The sequence below is a fragment of the Ceratosolen solmsi genome, unplaced genomic scaffold (assembly GCF_000503995.2).
Source record: "Ceratosolen solmsi marchali unplaced genomic scaffold, CerSol_1.0 scaffold6, whole genome shotgun sequence".
NCBI lineage: Eukaryota > Metazoa > Arthropoda > Insecta > Hymenoptera > Agaonidae > Ceratosolen > Ceratosolen solmsi.
This window is the reverse complement of record NW_011948414.1, coordinates 12,860,435-12,878,726: the sequence shown is the minus strand read 5'-3', so window position 1 is coordinate 12,878,726 and position 18,292 is coordinate 12,860,435. Positions and strand designations below refer to the sequence as shown.

The 18,292-nt window shown below is 21.9% G+C and overlaps 1 protein-coding gene across 1 annotated transcript in view; it reads right to left on the bottom strand.

Moving 5' to 3' along the window:
• Positions 1 to 18,292, bottom strand: part of LOC105368135 (collagen alpha chain CG42342) — a 113,646-nt gene that overhangs the window by 183 nt on the left and 95,171 nt on the right. The window contains exons 10-23 of the mRNA XM_011507067.1: positions 17,466 to 17,554; positions 16,360 to 16,449; positions 16,070 to 16,114; positions 15,952 to 15,978; positions 15,825 to 15,872; positions 15,231 to 15,335; positions 14,513 to 14,557; positions 12,547 to 12,606; positions 3,847 to 3,873; positions 3,704 to 3,757; positions 3,421 to 3,447; positions 3,180 to 3,215; positions 1,634 to 1,768; positions 375 to 691 (exon numbers count right to left, since the gene is read on the bottom strand). Coding sequence (XP_011505369.1) covers positions 545 to 691; positions 1,634 to 1,768; positions 3,180 to 3,215; positions 3,421 to 3,447; positions 3,704 to 3,757; positions 3,847 to 3,873; positions 12,547 to 12,606; positions 14,513 to 14,557; positions 15,231 to 15,335; positions 15,825 to 15,872; positions 15,952 to 15,978; positions 16,070 to 16,114; positions 16,360 to 16,449; positions 17,466 to 17,554 — 935 coding nt within the window. The 3' untranslated portion in view covers positions 375 to 544. The remainder of the gene's footprint in view (positions 1 to 374; positions 692 to 1,633; positions 1,769 to 3,179; positions 3,216 to 3,420; positions 3,448 to 3,703; positions 3,758 to 3,846; positions 3,874 to 12,546; positions 12,607 to 14,512; positions 14,558 to 15,230; positions 15,336 to 15,824; positions 15,873 to 15,951; positions 15,979 to 16,069; positions 16,115 to 16,359; positions 16,450 to 17,465; positions 17,555 to 18,292) is intronic.

The window sequence follows — 18,292 nt, the reverse complement described above, 5'->3', positions numbered from 1 at the left end:
GTACTCAATAAATATGAAATACATATAATTACCTACAATTTTAAGTTTCATATATCAATTTACATAATTTTTTATCAAGTAAATATTTTTAAAACTTTTAGATTTTAATAATTTGTAATAAATAAATTTATAGTCAAGATATCTTAAAACTCAAATTATTTATGGATAAGAAATTTTGTTACAATTCAATGTAATGACCATAAATTTAATCTTATAGAATTTTTATAGATTAGATTATATTGAAATATATTATTATAAAAGTTTTTAATATTAGTATGCGATCCATATATAAATATTATAACAAAAGGATTAGCAAAAATTAAGGTACTAAATGAGGCCTAATTATTAAATATATAGAAACATTAATACCTTACCAAGAATAACAAGTCCCAATTGTTAGATCTGGATTAGTTATTTTATGTTATATTTTTATTTTATTGTATATTGATATGGACGTAAGTGGTAGTGGTAACGTTGAAATTAAGCTAATGGAAAGTAGAAAATAGGTAAGGCATCAGCGCTCGTATGAGTCGATTATTTTGAATTATTGTTCGGCCATATTGCCGTTTTCTTCGGGAGACATCCCATCTTCATATTCGTTATCTTGATCTTGGTCCTGTTCTTGTTCATCGTAATCCGTCTCTGCTGGTTCTGGACCTTCGATTACCGGCGATGATGTGCTCATCGCTTCCTGGATTGTTCATATTAGTTTTACGCGATTCGAAAAAATTTAGACACAGGTATACAAATATATTATATTTAAATGAAAATTAATTTTATGAAGCTTATTTATAGGAAATAGATATACGTGGTGAATTTTAGTTACTAAAATTGATTAAATAATTTTCTTAACATTTTTATTTTGAGTTTATTTTTAATGTCGTTAATAAATTTTATTATAAAAATTAGTAATAATTAAATTTTTTTTTACAAGATGAAATTTTACATTTATTAGTAAATTTATATAATATAATTATAACAATTAGTAGAAAAAGAAAAAATTAGTTTTAATAGGAAAAAAAATAATGACAATTACACATTAAACATGCAAGAGTATGATAAAGTATAATATATCTGTGATAAGTGTTTTTTAATGTTTGATTATAGTTAATTAAGTATGGTTATTTTTAAATTGCAACTTTATTAAAATAATAATGTATTTCTTCAACAGAAATATGTTTCTTGTAATTGTAAATAACAATTCTTTCACAGTAATTAAAGACAAATTTGATTTTTTGAATTAATTTGTAAATTGAATATGTATTCTGAATATATTTTTATAATTAAATTATTATATTTTGTATTAAACTAACAATGTATATAATATTGTAAGTAGTTATAAATAAATATATAATTTTTGTGAACATATTATTTAAAATAACAATGTCATTAAAATTTATTTCATATGTATTAACTTATTGGTAAAAATTAAGATAGATACTATTATTTTAGCTGAAAAAGCTCTAGATCAATGTTATATACAAGTTAAAAAAAATAATCGTAGATTATTAAAATATTTAATTATTTTTTAAAACGAATTAAAACTTTTTACTTAAGGTGTTTCTTACAAAAAATATGCTGAAAATTATACTATTCAATTTCTACAAAGTATAGTGATGAAAGGGAATATTACCTGAGATGGTCTCCAGCCACAGCCAGATAAAGGAAGACCGTCGGACCCTACAGGACAGGGTGCATCTAATCCTGGCACACCTTGTTCACCCTTGTCACCTTTTGCGCCACGTTTGCCACGCTTGCCTTGTGGTCCCTGAAAATATGTAAACCTTCATTGCACATATGAATAAATAGATTGCCAATCGGTAGGCTTTGTGCGTGTCTTTTCTGTCTTGACTTTTCCTCCAAATTCATTTCTTCTTTTTCTCATTCTTTTTATCTTTTAATTTATATCTCAATTTTTTCTCTTCCAATGCTGTCTAGTTAAATAAAATCTTCAATATATATTTGCCATGGTATATTGTAATTCTGTTCTTGTTGAAATGCTAAAGTCAATATTTGTTTATCTTCTGGATATTGTGGATTATATAATTCAAGTAAGAAAATTCAGAAACGTAAAAACGATTGTAAAGAAAAAATACTTATTTTTTTATATCATAATTTCAACATATATTAAGGCATAATTTCTAGTAAATCATATTTTGAAATATAAAACATTTGTATATGTACAAAAACAGCTGAGAATTCATTGATCTCTCCAAGTTGTATTCAGCACTATATTTGTTGTAATTAAAAATCATTACTTTATCAAATATATTAATTAGTAAAAATGATTTCGTTTTAAGTTATTTTATTGTTACGACCTTTTATTTATATTTACAGAATTATGTTTAAAATTTCAGATTTAACAAATTTCTAATATGTTTAATTATTTTTAAGAAAAACATTATAATTATAAAATGTAATATCTTCAATAAATTTGTTATACCTTCTTAATACTTATTGTATACACAATAATGTATAATGTAAAATATAGAAAGAATATTAAATGATAATAAATCTTAATTAAAAAAAAAATAAATAGAGTAACATTAATATACACTTAAGATTATCAAATTGTTTCCCATCTTATTTAATTATTTTTACATTATAATAAATAATTCGCATTAAAGCTTAATATCAACTGTATCATTATTTTAATGTGAATTATAAACCGTATGATTGTTAAAAGGAGATAAAGATGTATAAAAGTGCATGCAAGAAGGCCAAGCTTGTCAATCGCGTTGATGCAAAAGTGAATATCGATGTTTTTAAAGAAGTTCATAGAAAATCATAACGAAAGGTAAATGATTAAGATAATATAGAGTATAGTATAAAACTTATTACTAGACATGAAACTTAAAAGATGATGCATAGTAGATGAAACAATACTACATTTATTCTTTACCATCATTTCTATTATTCTTAGTTTATTTTTTTAAACAACTATACTCGCGACTTTGTAAAAAGCATTATTATCGTTATTTGCATAATGTAGAGTCGCATATTTTATAAAAATTAACGACCAATGAGTGTGGTGGCAGCATATAACATAATTGGCGAATGTTTTTCAATGCTGCATCGTTCATGCGAATAATAATGTTTGGGATTAATATAAAATAATTATTTGAAATTTAATTTTCATTTCATTTTATATGCTTTATATGCTGAAAATTAATACTTACAGAATCGCCCTTTACTCCTTTATCACCTTTGGTACCCTAAAATTATTATAGCAAAAATGATAGTTTCTCATTATTTTATTTCTTTTTCACATTGCGAAATAGAATAAATGATTTTAAGACCAATAAGCAGGAGAATTTGAATTTATGTATTACATGGGATTGTTCTATTTTCCTATATTAAAGGATAATTTCTTATAATTATTTGAAAGCTAAATTATGAAATTTTGAAAAATATATATACCTCAGCACCTGGAATTCCGTCAGTTCCCTGAAAATACAATAATTTGTTTAGTTATATCATTAGCTATTACTGACATTTTTTACCAACAAATTATGTTAAATTTCTATTTATGTAAATCTATTTTTCCTAAATTTTTATTTAATAAGTAATGATAAAAATAAAACTATTAATCAAGCGTAAACTCTGTATAGAAAAAATATCTTTTATAAATATTAATAATAAATATTTATTATCAATATTTTACAATCACATAAAATAAATTACTTATTATACGTATACTTACAGGCAACCCTGTTTCTCCACGTTCTCCTTTTGTTCCTGGTTCACCCTGAGCTCCCTGAAAAAAAATAATAGGACATAAATTTTTTGCTATTGTATTTAAAATAAATTTTTATTAAGAAAGTTTTCTGATATAGCGATGCTTACCTTCATACCGTCTAATCCCGGTGGGCCCTGAAAGGTAGAGGAAATCAAATGAAATTCGATGAAAACGGAAATAATGAGTTGAAAAAGGAAAACATTAGTGCTATAAATACTCTTGCTAATTAAAAAGATGCACAACTAACTAATAGATGCAAAGTTTATATGGTATGGTAAGAAGATACATGGATTCGTTTCACATTACTATTAAGACTAACAAACACGATGTACATAAAATATACACATATACAGATAGTATATATAAATAATATATATAAATTTCATATATGCTAGAATTAAATAAATTTGATATCATGAAAAAAGTTGTGATAAGATATCGATTATGATAAAATTCGAATGTATACTATTATTTTTATTAAATAATAATCAATAGACACGTTTTCAAAAGTTTTAAACTTGATTTATTTTATTATGATTGATTGTGAAGAAAATAAACCGCGTAGGAACTATGATGATGTTCAAAATAATAATTAGTAATAAATGTCGATACATATTCTCCAAGGTTTGCTTATATTATATGCAACACCATATTAATTTGAAAAAAAAACAATAACATTTTTATTATATTGGATGATATATAGCTATATACAATGATTACACATGTAGTTTATTTTATTAAAAGCTACGACAGTTAAGAAATAAGAATATAGTTTAGAGCAAGAGTATGATTTTAAAATAAAATATTCAAATTAATACAATATTTTTAGACAGAATAGAATAGATGTTTGCATCAAATAATACTGAAGTTTTTGATTAAATTTAATTACAATTTTATTTTATAATAATGTTACCAGATTTGATTAAATATTTTATTTAAAATTATATTTCAGCCCTCAAAAATATTTTATTTTAATTGAAATTTTTTAAAATATTTGTTTCTATTCGAAATTACTTTATAATTACTTTCAGAATTTAAATTACATATTCATCAGGATATAATTTAGGATGAAATCATGAAATTCAAATTGAAAAAATAATGGAAAAAGAGAGTAAAACAAGCATGAGAGTTGAAAAACGCACAGATTAAAAGTATGTATATTTTTAAAATTTTTTTACATGAGTACATACATCTACTATATATGAAAATTAAAAGAAAGTCTTCACCTGTAAATAAGAACAAAGCAGCATATTTTTTAAATATATTTAACAGCTTTCTAAATTCTCTCTAAAATAAAAGCGCTGGTTTTGTTTATGTAAACTCTATGATCGATCGTACGATTGTGGTCGCAGCAAATTAACACATGTTCGATCAATCATTTTAATCTATTTTCATTTTTATTGTATAATATATCTTTTGCCTAATTACTTTAAATAAAGTAAATTAAAATAAAAATTTTAATGTAAAAATAAAAAATTAAATTTTCTGAATACGAGATGTAACCTTAATGGCAGATGTTTCTTTAGTTGCAGATTTAAGTAACAAAATGCAAAGCAGATAACATTTAGCTAATAATAACATGATAATATTAAAAAATTTATTAAGAAAATAAAGGTAGAATAAAATAAGCATTAATAAAGGTTCATTGTAAAAAGCAGTAAGGCCTCAGGCACATGCACATTCTGTTTATTAATCAGAACATTGTTCAAAACAAAAATGAATAAGTATGATCTTTCATTTTCTTTGTCCATTGTTTTCCCTTTTTTCTTTTCTCTTTTTTTTAATATGTTAGACATCTTCGAAAAGTCGTCAAAATATTCGAATAATAATCCTCCACTTAAATATTATTTAATTAACAAACATATATGTCATATATAAGCCATTATTTCTTATAATTTGAGGATCATATTTTGACGGCTTAAGACTATTTATCACTGTTTTCTTTCCTCGTATATGTTATCCATTTTATTTAATTAACATTAAATTTAATTAAACTCTTAAATCTAATTTTATCCTATGAAGATAACTAAGGTAGTTAGATTACATTACGCTTGAATCCTGTATTTTACAAGTTCGGAACAATCAAAATCTGGACGACGTTCAATTTTTTATCCGAAATTCCTATTAATTTTTTTCTTTGTCTATAGCTTAAATTCTAGATATTAAGTACATACATTGCAATAAACATTAAAGAGCTGCAGACAACGTGTATATTCTCTTTCATTTTCTTTGATTTCTTATGTTTATACAAGCAATTTTTAAATCATATATAGAATGTCAACACAAAAGCCATTCGTACATTTGTTTTTTCTATTTAAAGTCGATAGTAAATAGTTTAAAAATTAATACATTTCTAAATAATAAGGAGTATAAATTGATTTGAGCTTATTACAGGCTTACAGTGTTTTGATTCTGTTTTTTTTTAACTGCATCAACTTACATTACAATATAAATGTGGATCGCTTTAAACGTCAATAATCACATTTTTGGTAAAAATACGTTTATAGAGTATTCTGCATTAATAATACTGATTAATAAAATTATATTTCGAATAAAACTATATAAAAATTATTCTTTTATTTGTGGTATGTATTTTAATTAGAATTGAAAACAATATTATTATAATGTGATACACAAAATACTCCATACGAATCTTAATACTATAATATTGTCCCTGATGTATATAAAAAACCCTTAGAAATTATTCAATAAAGTTTAATATTGTAATAACTAATTCTATTGTTAGCTTATTATATAATAAATTATTTATTGCATAAAATCATAAATTCTTATTAAAAAGTTCTATTGTCCATTTTTATAAATGTAGAAAGTACTCTAAATATTTTTTAATACGTTTAAATATCGAATATTGAATAAAGGAAAAAAATAAACACGAAATAGGGTAATATAGCATTAAAAATTTCATTGCATTTATAATGACGATTAATGGCACACTTGTTAAAATTAAAGATAGTACAGTTTTGTATCATAAAATCATGTTTAAAATGATAATTTTATATGATTCACATTAGGAGATCTATCCTAAAAATACATAAAAGTATAGATATGAACTAAATTTATAATATAAAATAAAAATAATTTTTTTTTTATTCATTAATCAATTGTTAATTAAGTAATTAATATTTAATATTAATATACAATATGAAATAATCGTTCATTAAGCGTTAAAATCCAAATTGACAAAATTTTTGATAATTATTATATTGATATTAAAGAAAAATTGTTTAGAAATATTTCTATATCGTCTAAAGCGATCCAATAAGGATTCACAATTAAATGGCACTTCATCCAAGACGTATTTTATACTTTCAGTACTTATGGTTTTATTCGTTTTCTTTCCGTAACCCGTTTTATTGTTACATTATTATAAATAAAATCCGCGAACTATCAAAAAAGTTATGAACAGACCGATAAAATCTGCAAACAGATCATAGGCACGTTAAAAGCTTGTTTTCATTCTTGTATATTTACTCTTTTCTTATCTGTACATGCACTTGTATCTATTCATTTAGTACTAAAAATATACTTATAAGACAAATATCATTTGAAACACGAAGAAAAAATTCTTTTGAATTTATTTATATTATTATTTTTTCTTTAAGATAAACGAACGGATGTACATTTTTATAACTGTAATTATTAAAACTTCTTTTTCGTAAGTTTTGTTAGTTAGTAACTTTTAATCAACTTTTTTTAATATTTCGGTTTCCATTTAAGTTTTAGTAAAATATAAAGAAATAATTTTATACAATTTTAACTAAAAATAAGGATTTAAAAAATGATATAATATAATTTTTAAATATTAAAATTATTTGCATTCTATTATAAAAATACTTATTAATTACAATGTAAAATGTAAATTAATTCATAAGTTTATAAAAAATTTTTTGTAACTTAATCAATAATTTATGATTTAAAAATATTTGTATATTCTGATAAATTTGGTTCATACTATATAAAATAAAATAATTATGAAATAATTTAAAATATTTAAAGTGAACTTTCATTATTTTGTTTCAAATTATAGCCTTACATAAGTAAATATAATAATAATTTATTTAATTTTTTTCATTTGTTTATGCCACATTTCTATAAATATTAATCTTGTTAAATTATATTTATAATTGGTTTTTGTACTTTGCTGATAAATATAAAAGATTATTCGAATATTTGATTTTATACTTGAATCTGTAATTGAATGTTTAGGAATGTCCATAAAATACACGTTATGTCAATTTACAAAATTTTGTTCATAACTGTTTTCAAATCCATAATTTAAATATTTATCTAATATTAGACTTTCAAAATTACGAGAACATCGTGTATAAATTGAAATTTTCTTCAGTTTTGTATATATGACCTTCGAATTTGCATTTTTAACAGTCAAATGTTTGAATTCTATGTACAAAGTTTAAAAAATTAGGTTTGAATATGCAAAGTTTCGAAGATCTAATACAGGAGAAAATATTGAAGATCATAAAAAGACTTTCAATTTTTTCTTCTTTAATGTTTGTGAATATAAATTTTTCTTCAATGCTAAAAAATCGTTATAATTAGAAATTTAGTAATATAACATTGAATGAAAAAAGTTCATTATACATTTTTTGGGATATTTTTCTTTTTCTACGAATGTGTTTTAGCATTTTTTCTTTAGAATTAACAAACTACGGAAATCGCTAAAAAAAATGTCACAATTGCAAAGTTTAAACTATTTAACTTCATAATGAAATTTATCGCTTATTAAGATAATCAAATAGTAAAATATAATATCATACATTCTAGAATAGTAATATGTAAAAGTTTTCAATAATTTTATTAGATTATTAATTTATTAAATATTTTGAAAACAATTTGATTACTGTAACAGTAATTGAAAATTTTAAAACTTTTAATAAATTTAACCATAATTTTGATTTCTGTGTATGCTGTTATATTTTACTATTATTTTTTAATATTTTTTAATTTTGGAAATCACAATATTTGAAGCTTACATAATCCTAGTACATTACATATTTGCGCATTTATTATCATCGTTAAAATGCTTTGTTATGAATTTTCGAAAATATATTATAGACTTTAGCAAGTATATAAAAAACACGATCGCTTTTCCACTTACCCATGAATAATTGGCATCCATAAATCTCGAGCGTAAAATATGACATAATACGTTTCATTTTATTTTATTTAGTTATATACTAAAATCAGATTGATTCGTATACATACAAAAAAAAATGAATAAGAAAAGTGGTTGAAACGGATCATTATGTATTTACGAACTCGAGTATTACGCGAATTGATTAATCTTTTGTCATCGATAAATATTGTAGAAGAATTTATTAGAGAACATTGTGATTAATTTTTTCTTTTTAGTCTCAGTAGAAACTGATCTCATGCATGACTCATTCCTATTTTGAAACTGCCATAATATCGACAAACTGCAGAAATCGGCGTATCCCTTCAAGTTTTTTAATAATGTCGATATTATAACGATAATGGCGACGTATATATCATTTATCATTAATAAGATATATTATTAGTTCAAATATTAACAAAAATATAGACTATATTCTTATTTTACTATAAATATCTTTAGCATGTAATTACTCTATTGTGAGTTAAATTATTTTAATAATAATGATAATATAATAACTATCGTTAATTTAATTTTCCCGCAAATATTTGAAAGAAAATTAATGATATTCTATTTATTTTTATATCCCTTAAATTTGATACATTTTTACTAACTAATATTTTGTAAATCTAAATAAACTAATATAAATATAATAAATATAACATAGAATTATTCATTTTTATATAATTATAATTTGTTTTAAATATAAATACATAGAAAATAATTAATAGTTTCTAATATTTTTTTGATAAACAACGATAAAAATTATACATAAATTATCTTATTAATAGATATTAATGTAGATTTAAAAATATTTGTAACATAATACAAAAAATAAGCCAATTTTAACATATCTATATAGGATATTATTGAATTATTTACTATTTTTTTTAATAAAGAAAAACTTAATTCGTGCATTTAATATATTTAATATTTTAATATTTAGCAAAATATTTTTATATAATTTAATTGAAAAATAATTAATTTTAGGAAATGCAATTGATACGTATACGTACATACATACGTATATATAAGAATACACACCCATTCATGTATATATATATATATGAATATATGTATGTACATATCTGTATATTGTCATAAAAATGCAAAAAATTTAAATAATGATCCTTTATTAAAGGAATAATATAAAAGATACTTTAGTCCGTCAGTTATATTTTATAGCTATTTTTATGTAAGTGCAAATTATACAATCGTACATCTATTTTATAATTGAAGTCAAAATGAAGATTAAAAAATATTTTAATATTTTAATATATTCTTTTATTTTCTATATTAAGATATTTAAGTAAAAATTCTAGCGAAATCCAAAAAATATATTATTAATAAATTATCACAAATTTTTTAAACGAGTAAAATATCTTATAGACGCATAAAAATTAAAAGTAAATATTTTCATTATGTAATTATTTTAATATTCTTAATTTAATGCGTGGAAAATATATAAATAGATAGATAGAGAATATATTTGATTTAAATTAATATTCTTTTTGAATAGATTTTTCTTGTATTGATTTCGATATACAACTAAATTTATTAAAATTACATTTGTATGTTATAAACAGAGAATATGTAATATGACGTTCGTTAAAAAGTTTCATTAAAAATTTGAGTTTCCTAAATTTCTCATTTAAAACATAGAACATGTCTTTGAAATTTTAGAATAAAATTCATTAACAGCAAATGTGGCACGCCGATTTCTGCTAGTTTTATAATGAATGAGTTAAATTGGTGCTATTTGTATATTTATACGATTACTGGATACGTGACAAAATATATCTGACGCATTCGTATGTTGATTGGGCGGAGTGAGGCGGCAATGAGGTTTTAGTATGAATGAATTACAAAAAAAACAATCTCGAAAACAATGTGCTTAAAGTTAGATTCGAGATGCATTTTTATATCAGGTTCTTTGTGCTTATCCGTAAAGTCACGGCCAATCTGCGCTAGATAGGTTATTGTCGGTTATCTTTGTAGTACCTATCCCATGTTAGTCGTTAGTTGAATCACCACGCACCAACCTGTATTTTTTAAGCCGATTATTAATAAAAAAGAAAATATTGTTAATCTACTCTATTTTGTAATACAATATAGTGAGTCATCTATGCTAATTAATTTGTTGTAACTGTTAGCTTTATAAATTTTGTATTCAATAATATTTTCTGTGATTTGAATAGGAGGGAAACTTTATTTTAAATAGTTTTCATCGAACATTTGTATAATTATACGTAAATAATAATCGATTGAAAAAATTGAATAATTCCACAAAAATTATGTGGATAAAATATACTTAAAAAATGTTATTAAAATATATACTTTATATTTCTTGATATCTATAATAATCAATAAAATAATGTAATTATTTATTTTAACCATGTATATTATATTTAGTGAGTAATATACTAATGAATTTATTTTAAATATTTAGTTTGTACTTATGTGTTTAATATGAAATAATATTTTGACAAATTAATAATAAATTATATGAATAAGGAGAGAAAAATATGAATGTTTAATTAAAAATTAATATATATATGTATATAAGCATAATTTTCTGATAAAATTTGGTTTCGAGAATTATATATAATTATGTACTATTAATAGCAATTTAAATATTCATTAGTTAAAATTTTTTTTATTATTTTAATATGGATAGTAGATTTTCTTTTGAAACAATTAAAAGATGATTGGATTTAAAAAGAATCGTCCTTTTAATAATCAATATTACTTAAAAAATTAATGGCAATAAATAGAATATTAATATAAAATTTATATATCTATGTATTTTACCTAATTTGTTTTCAATTGAGCCTAATAGTAATTGAAAAAAAGATTTTGAAAAAATAAAAAGTTATTATTCTATAAACAAACGTTGTTTTAATATTAAAATATATAGTAATTTTTAATAAATGAAATTAAGCAAAAATATGTTGGCTTAAATAAAATTACCCTCCTAAATTGTCCTTTTACACACTTTAATGGATTACATGATTAATTGCATTTATATTTAGAAAGTAAAATCTATTTATGTAACAAAAAATGTATAAAATTTATAGATCACATAAATAGTTTAATTAATTAATATAAATATAACACATAAACATCGAATGTCAAAGTCAGTTTTAATATTGAAAGCCCATAAAAAATAACTTAAGCAGACTTGGTAATAGAAATTGAGAATTATTTGAATTAAATGAAATAAATGTAATAAATACAAAATTTTTATATTTAACATTTAGCTGATAATCTAGAAATAAGTTAAAAAATTAACCTCTTTATAAACTTGTCAAATTGATCGTATATTTTTAAATTGTGATAAAAATTTTATTTAACTGAAAATAAATATTTCAAATCTATAATTTGATTTTAAAATATGTTTTATATTTTAATAAATATTAAGGATGATGTACCTAACGGACTTGCGATTTTAAGTGAAAATGTGTTAAAAAGGTAAATGAATAAATATATAATTTTGAGCAATAAACATTTTATCTCGCGTTTTCAATCGATCACTCGAGATCACGTGACTATAATCATGGCTGCCAATAAACTGGAACGATTCATTGGATCAGAGAGATTCATTGTTGTGGGCGTGTATAGGTACTTGTTACAAACGAGAGATCCTTGATCTTACCATGGCACCTGGTTTGCCTTCTCCTGGCCTCCCTGATTCCCCACGTAGTCCCATTGGTCCCTATAAAATGTATTTTATATTCAATATTTTTAACTCAACATTTCAAAAATACTACAGAATAAAAAATAATTAGTCTAATGTAATGTCGTTAATTTAATTTAATTTATTTAAAGTAAAATGTAAGCAGTTGCACTAATAGTTTTTGATGTAGCTTTTAAAAATAAATGGATGAATGTAAATTAATTTTTTTATTAACGATAGTTTTAATGATTAAAGTTTTTATATTTCATTTAATTTTTTTAACGACTCACTTATTAATTAAATTAATGCTGTTTTCATTCTATTACTTAAAAAAAATTTTATTTAGTTGTATATAAGTCTTATATTTATTTTAATTTTCAAAAATGTACTAGAATTATTTTTTTATGTGTATTCGCTGCAGACGTTGTATTATGATGTGTCCATTCATATTTTTAAGAATATGAGAATATAACAGTTTATAAAATTATGTTATTAATTAGAGAAGTAAATAACATTTGATTGTATTTAATATAAAACTGTTAGTACAGATAAATTCTTTCTTACAAAACATGTCTTAAAACTAACGAACCAGTTCAGTAAAATTTGGAAATTCGACGAAGAATATGAATAATATTTCCTTGTCGAAAAATTCATCGATTACATCTGCATGCGATATATAAATTAAACGAGAGCAATAAATCCATATTTGTACAAATTTTAAAATACTTGCTTCATGATCATTATAATATAATTTTCATTGTATTATAATTTATTTTAAATATGAGATAAGTATAATACCGAATTCGATATCTCCATAAATTGTATAACATGTAATGTCATGTCAATGAATCTATACAATAATAGAAAATAGTTGTAATTTTATCGAATAAATGGCATCATAAAATTAAAGAATAATATGAATGTATAACGTTGTTTTTAAGTAAGATAGAAATTGACATTAAATTATAAAACAAATTTTATGCAGTACTGATCAATACAATAATGTTTACGGCTGTACTAATGTAGACCTTTTTTATTTAATATACTTAAGTAATTAGAAAAATAATTTTCGGGCAAATTAGTTGATGAAATTAATTGAAAAAAAGAATTTGACGGTATTTCTTTGAAAAAAATTGCTATAATAAAAACAAATTTTTTTTTAAATTAATTAAATATAATTTTTAGTACTCCTTTTAAATAACGGATTTATGGATTATGATGAAGTAATATAAATATTGAAACTATAGTCAATTATTTAAATTTAATGTCGGAGAGCACAAAATTTTTAATTACTATCTGAAAAGCACTAATTAAAATATATTAAATATATAAGTATCTTACGTAAATTAAGTTTATAATTACTTTGATAAATTAGAATATATAAATAAGTATATTTTCTAATTAATTAAATATCAGAAAACTATTGATTATTACATATTTCATATAGAAACAGGTAATTTTCTATATAAATATTGCTAATATATTTTAATTAAAGATTGCTTTGACATATCTTTCATTTACACGCTTTAAATGTAATTATTAAAATACTATTAAAATACTATTAAATAAATAAAATATTTGTTTGGAATTAAATTAAATTTTTGAAATTTGTTGAAAATTATAAAAATAATTTTTTAAAATTATTTTTAAAGATAGAAAAACATAATGAACCAATGAAATATTTAATATCATGTCTATATTTATTATTTTTCTTATATTGTATTATATTTTATTGATATATAAAATGTTGTATTTCTATATTTTCTTTTAGATGGATGCACCGAAACTAAAATACATACATTACCATATAAAAACAATAATCTCATCCCAAAAGTATTTAATTTATAAATATTATAAATTACTTGAATATATTTAGTTTCTAATCAGAAAATATCAATTTTAAATTATGTTCTAATCATTTTTACAGTAATAATGTTATACATACGGGAAGCCCCATCGGACCAGGATCACCCTTTCCGCCTTTTTCTCCCTGAAACAATAAAATTAGATTTTTAATTGTCATAGAAAACAAATTTGATTTCTATTAATTTAAAAAATAATTATTCAGTTTTTAAAATAATTTATAAGTGTTTTAGCGATTAAGCAATTAATAAATTGTAGAATTACAACTTGTAACAATTAGAATAATTTAATTAATTAGAATAAAATATTAATGCAAAATTTATAAAAAAAATGCGCCGTGTAATATTAGTAATTTTGAACAAATGTTAATTATATAATAAATAGTAAATTTCATAAATTATATTCAATATTTTATATTAAATTTAATTTTTTTAAATGCCGATCTTCTACTAAAGTATTTTATTTTAAAATTAGCTCTACATAGAATGTACGAATTTTGAATTTTTTATAAAACTGACTAGAGAACTTCATATTTTCTAGATACAAATTAAAAATATTTACAAGTAGTTTTATAAATATTATATTTTAATACAAAATGAAACAAACTTTCAATATAATTTTTGAAAAACGAATAGGGAAATTTTTAATAAAGAAATTTAATTAATAGCAAGATAACTACCGTAATTTTTGGACTAATTAAATTGTAAATTCATAAAATTTTCAAAATTTTTCATTTACATTCATGCTTTGCGAAGACGCATTATCAATAACAAGAAAAAATAGTAAACATAATTACTGACAGGATCACCCTTGGTACCATCATGCCCTCGATCTCCTTTGATACCGGGTGGGCCCTGGAGTCCAGGTATACCTGTTGGCCCTGGAGGTCCTGGAGGTCCCATTATCTGTAAAATCGTATGGCCTAAATTATAAATTTTCATAATACATTTAATAATCAATATTAAATTCTTAAATGATAAAATAAATTTAAATAAAAACAATGCAATTTTATTTTGTATAATATAAAATATATAAAGCCTTTTTATAATATTAATAATCTTGATTACCTAAAATTTTTAAATTTATAACATTATCAAATATTGTTTAAAAATTATATATTTTTAATTTTATGTAAATAGAGTAAGATAAAAAAGGCTAAATAAGGCTATTTAATAATTTTTAAAATATTTATAATTAAAAAAATAAAAAAATAAATAATAAATACATTAGATAATGTAATTAATAAAATTCAACTTCTATTTGTAATTAAAATTACTGATTTAATAATAAATAAAATTTATATTTTTAATAATAGTGAAGAATATGTAAATAAGTTATTTAAAAAAAATCCATTATTAAATTTCTAATTAGAATACTAAAGATAAAATACTCACATAAGATCCCGTCATTTCACCAGTATTAATTTCAAATGTACTGTCACCCTATATATATGATACTTACATTATTTTCAATATAATTTTTTAGAATACTAAAAAAGTAAACATTTCATATTTTAGTTACCTGCCTTCTCCTTAATTTTTTGTACTTCTGCTTTGTCCAATTTAAGGAATTATAATTAAAAATTTAATTAAAAATGTTTTTCAAAAATTGTTATGAATAATTGGAAATTTTTACATACCGATTCGCCTTTGTCACCTTTGTCCCCCTTTTGTCCAGGATATCCCTTAAGAACAACAACATTAAATTTTCATTAGGAATGTAATATTTTTTAACATAAATTTGAATCATATATACATGAATTTTTCTTATCATTAAAAAAAAAAATATTTTATCATAGGAAAGAAAAAGTTGATTTTTAAATCAATAATTTTTTAATCAATGTTGATCTTCAAAATTTATATTCGAAAAATCAATTATAAATTAATAAAATTACTTTTATAAATATGAACGAAATATCCATATACTAACCGGTGGACCAGGTAAACCAGGAGGACCCATAAGACCTGGAGGTCCGATATTACCATAGTCTCCTTTTTCTCCTTTTGGTCCGTAAAGTCCCTTAAAAATTAATTAATTAAAAAATAAGATATTTATTAAATATTTATATATGATATATACAATATAAACTATGAATTTATATGAATTTTTAATTTCATAATTTAAAACATAATTTTAATTTTAATCATAGTCTCCTTTTTCTCCTTTTGGTCCGTAAAGTCCCTTAAAAATTAATTAATTAAAAAATAAGATATTTATTAAATATTTATATATGATATATACAATATAAACTATGAATTTATATGAATTTTTAATTTAATAATTTTAATGTACTGACAATTTTATTACTTTAAAGATTTTTATTATCATTTAATAAAAAATTTAATTATTGAAAGATCTTTTGTATGGATTGTTAAATATAATAATTAATGAAATGTATAATTTAATTGATTAAGTGAATTTAATTGTTGTCATCGTATAAATAATTTTCCACAAAAACGTCCATAATAACGTCCTATGATAAAATCCTATGTCCTAAGTCCTATGATCTCTTTTCTATGATAAAAAATATTAGTTTAAATATTAAAAATGAATGTACTTAAACTTATTCCATATAAAACATCAATATTAAGTGACAAAGTGTAGTGTAAGATTTTTAATATACATGCATGTACAGTCCGTAACACGTTTTTTAAAATTATTATGTATATCCAATAAATTTTAGAATTTCACAAAATAATATAATTATAAATATTAATTTATGTCTTAATTACTAGAAATGAAATGTATATTACATAAAATTAATCGAATATTGTGATAGATCTAGTATTTTTCTTCATACATAAACTAGCTATGATAATTATAAACAATTTGTTATAATGTATAAATATACTATTGTCAAATATTTAACATTACAATCCAGAAATTATTGTAAATAAATTTTTAATAATATTGAATCATTCTACTATAATATTAAATTAATATGCTAATTATGCAATAATTATGCTCATCATAATTATACTAATAAAATTATACTAATTAAAATCTTTAATAAATATACAAAAACTTAAACTTACAGGTAATCCAGGAGGACCTTGAATACCCACTTCCCCGTTTAATCCATTCACACCTGGTAAACCTGGCGATCCTTGATCACCTTTTGGGCCTATAATTTAAATAAATAAAAGAAAACATCGTTACAAGTTTTTATTACAAAGTAAATTTTATGCACAACTTGTTATATCCTAATGCATGGATATAATAAACTGTTGCCTGTAATGATATTTGCTCATTACAATAATTTTTGATATCCTAATAATAATGTATTTATTATTATCTCCAAGACAATAATGTATGTATTTATTATCCCCAGCTATCACATACGTAATGATGTCTCTGGTAATATTATACCTTCTAAACCTTATCTGCTCATAGGTTCGTAGTGTTCGCATTGGCTGAGTACACCCTCTGAGACCCTCGTTAAATTTATTGCTAAGTTGTCATTCCAACTTCAGTCACCCTATAAGAAAGGCTTGATTTTGCACCTCTCCAACTGACTCTCCTTACAAATTTTTATTTTATTCATTTATTGGTTCATTTGGTTGTTTGAAATAAGAATGGAAAGGAAATCAACAGTGTGCGCTTAAGTAAGAATGAAAAGAATGGAAGGGACGAAATATGTACATAAATATACATATATACATTATAATTTTCCTACAAAATATATTTATATAACATACCAAATATATATTATTTTCTTAATTTATTTTATAAATTATTTATCTCAAAATAAAGATTAAAGAATAAATCTAATTAAAAAATGCACGTGCACATTATATACACACACACACACACACACACACACACACACACACACACACACACACACACGTATATATATATA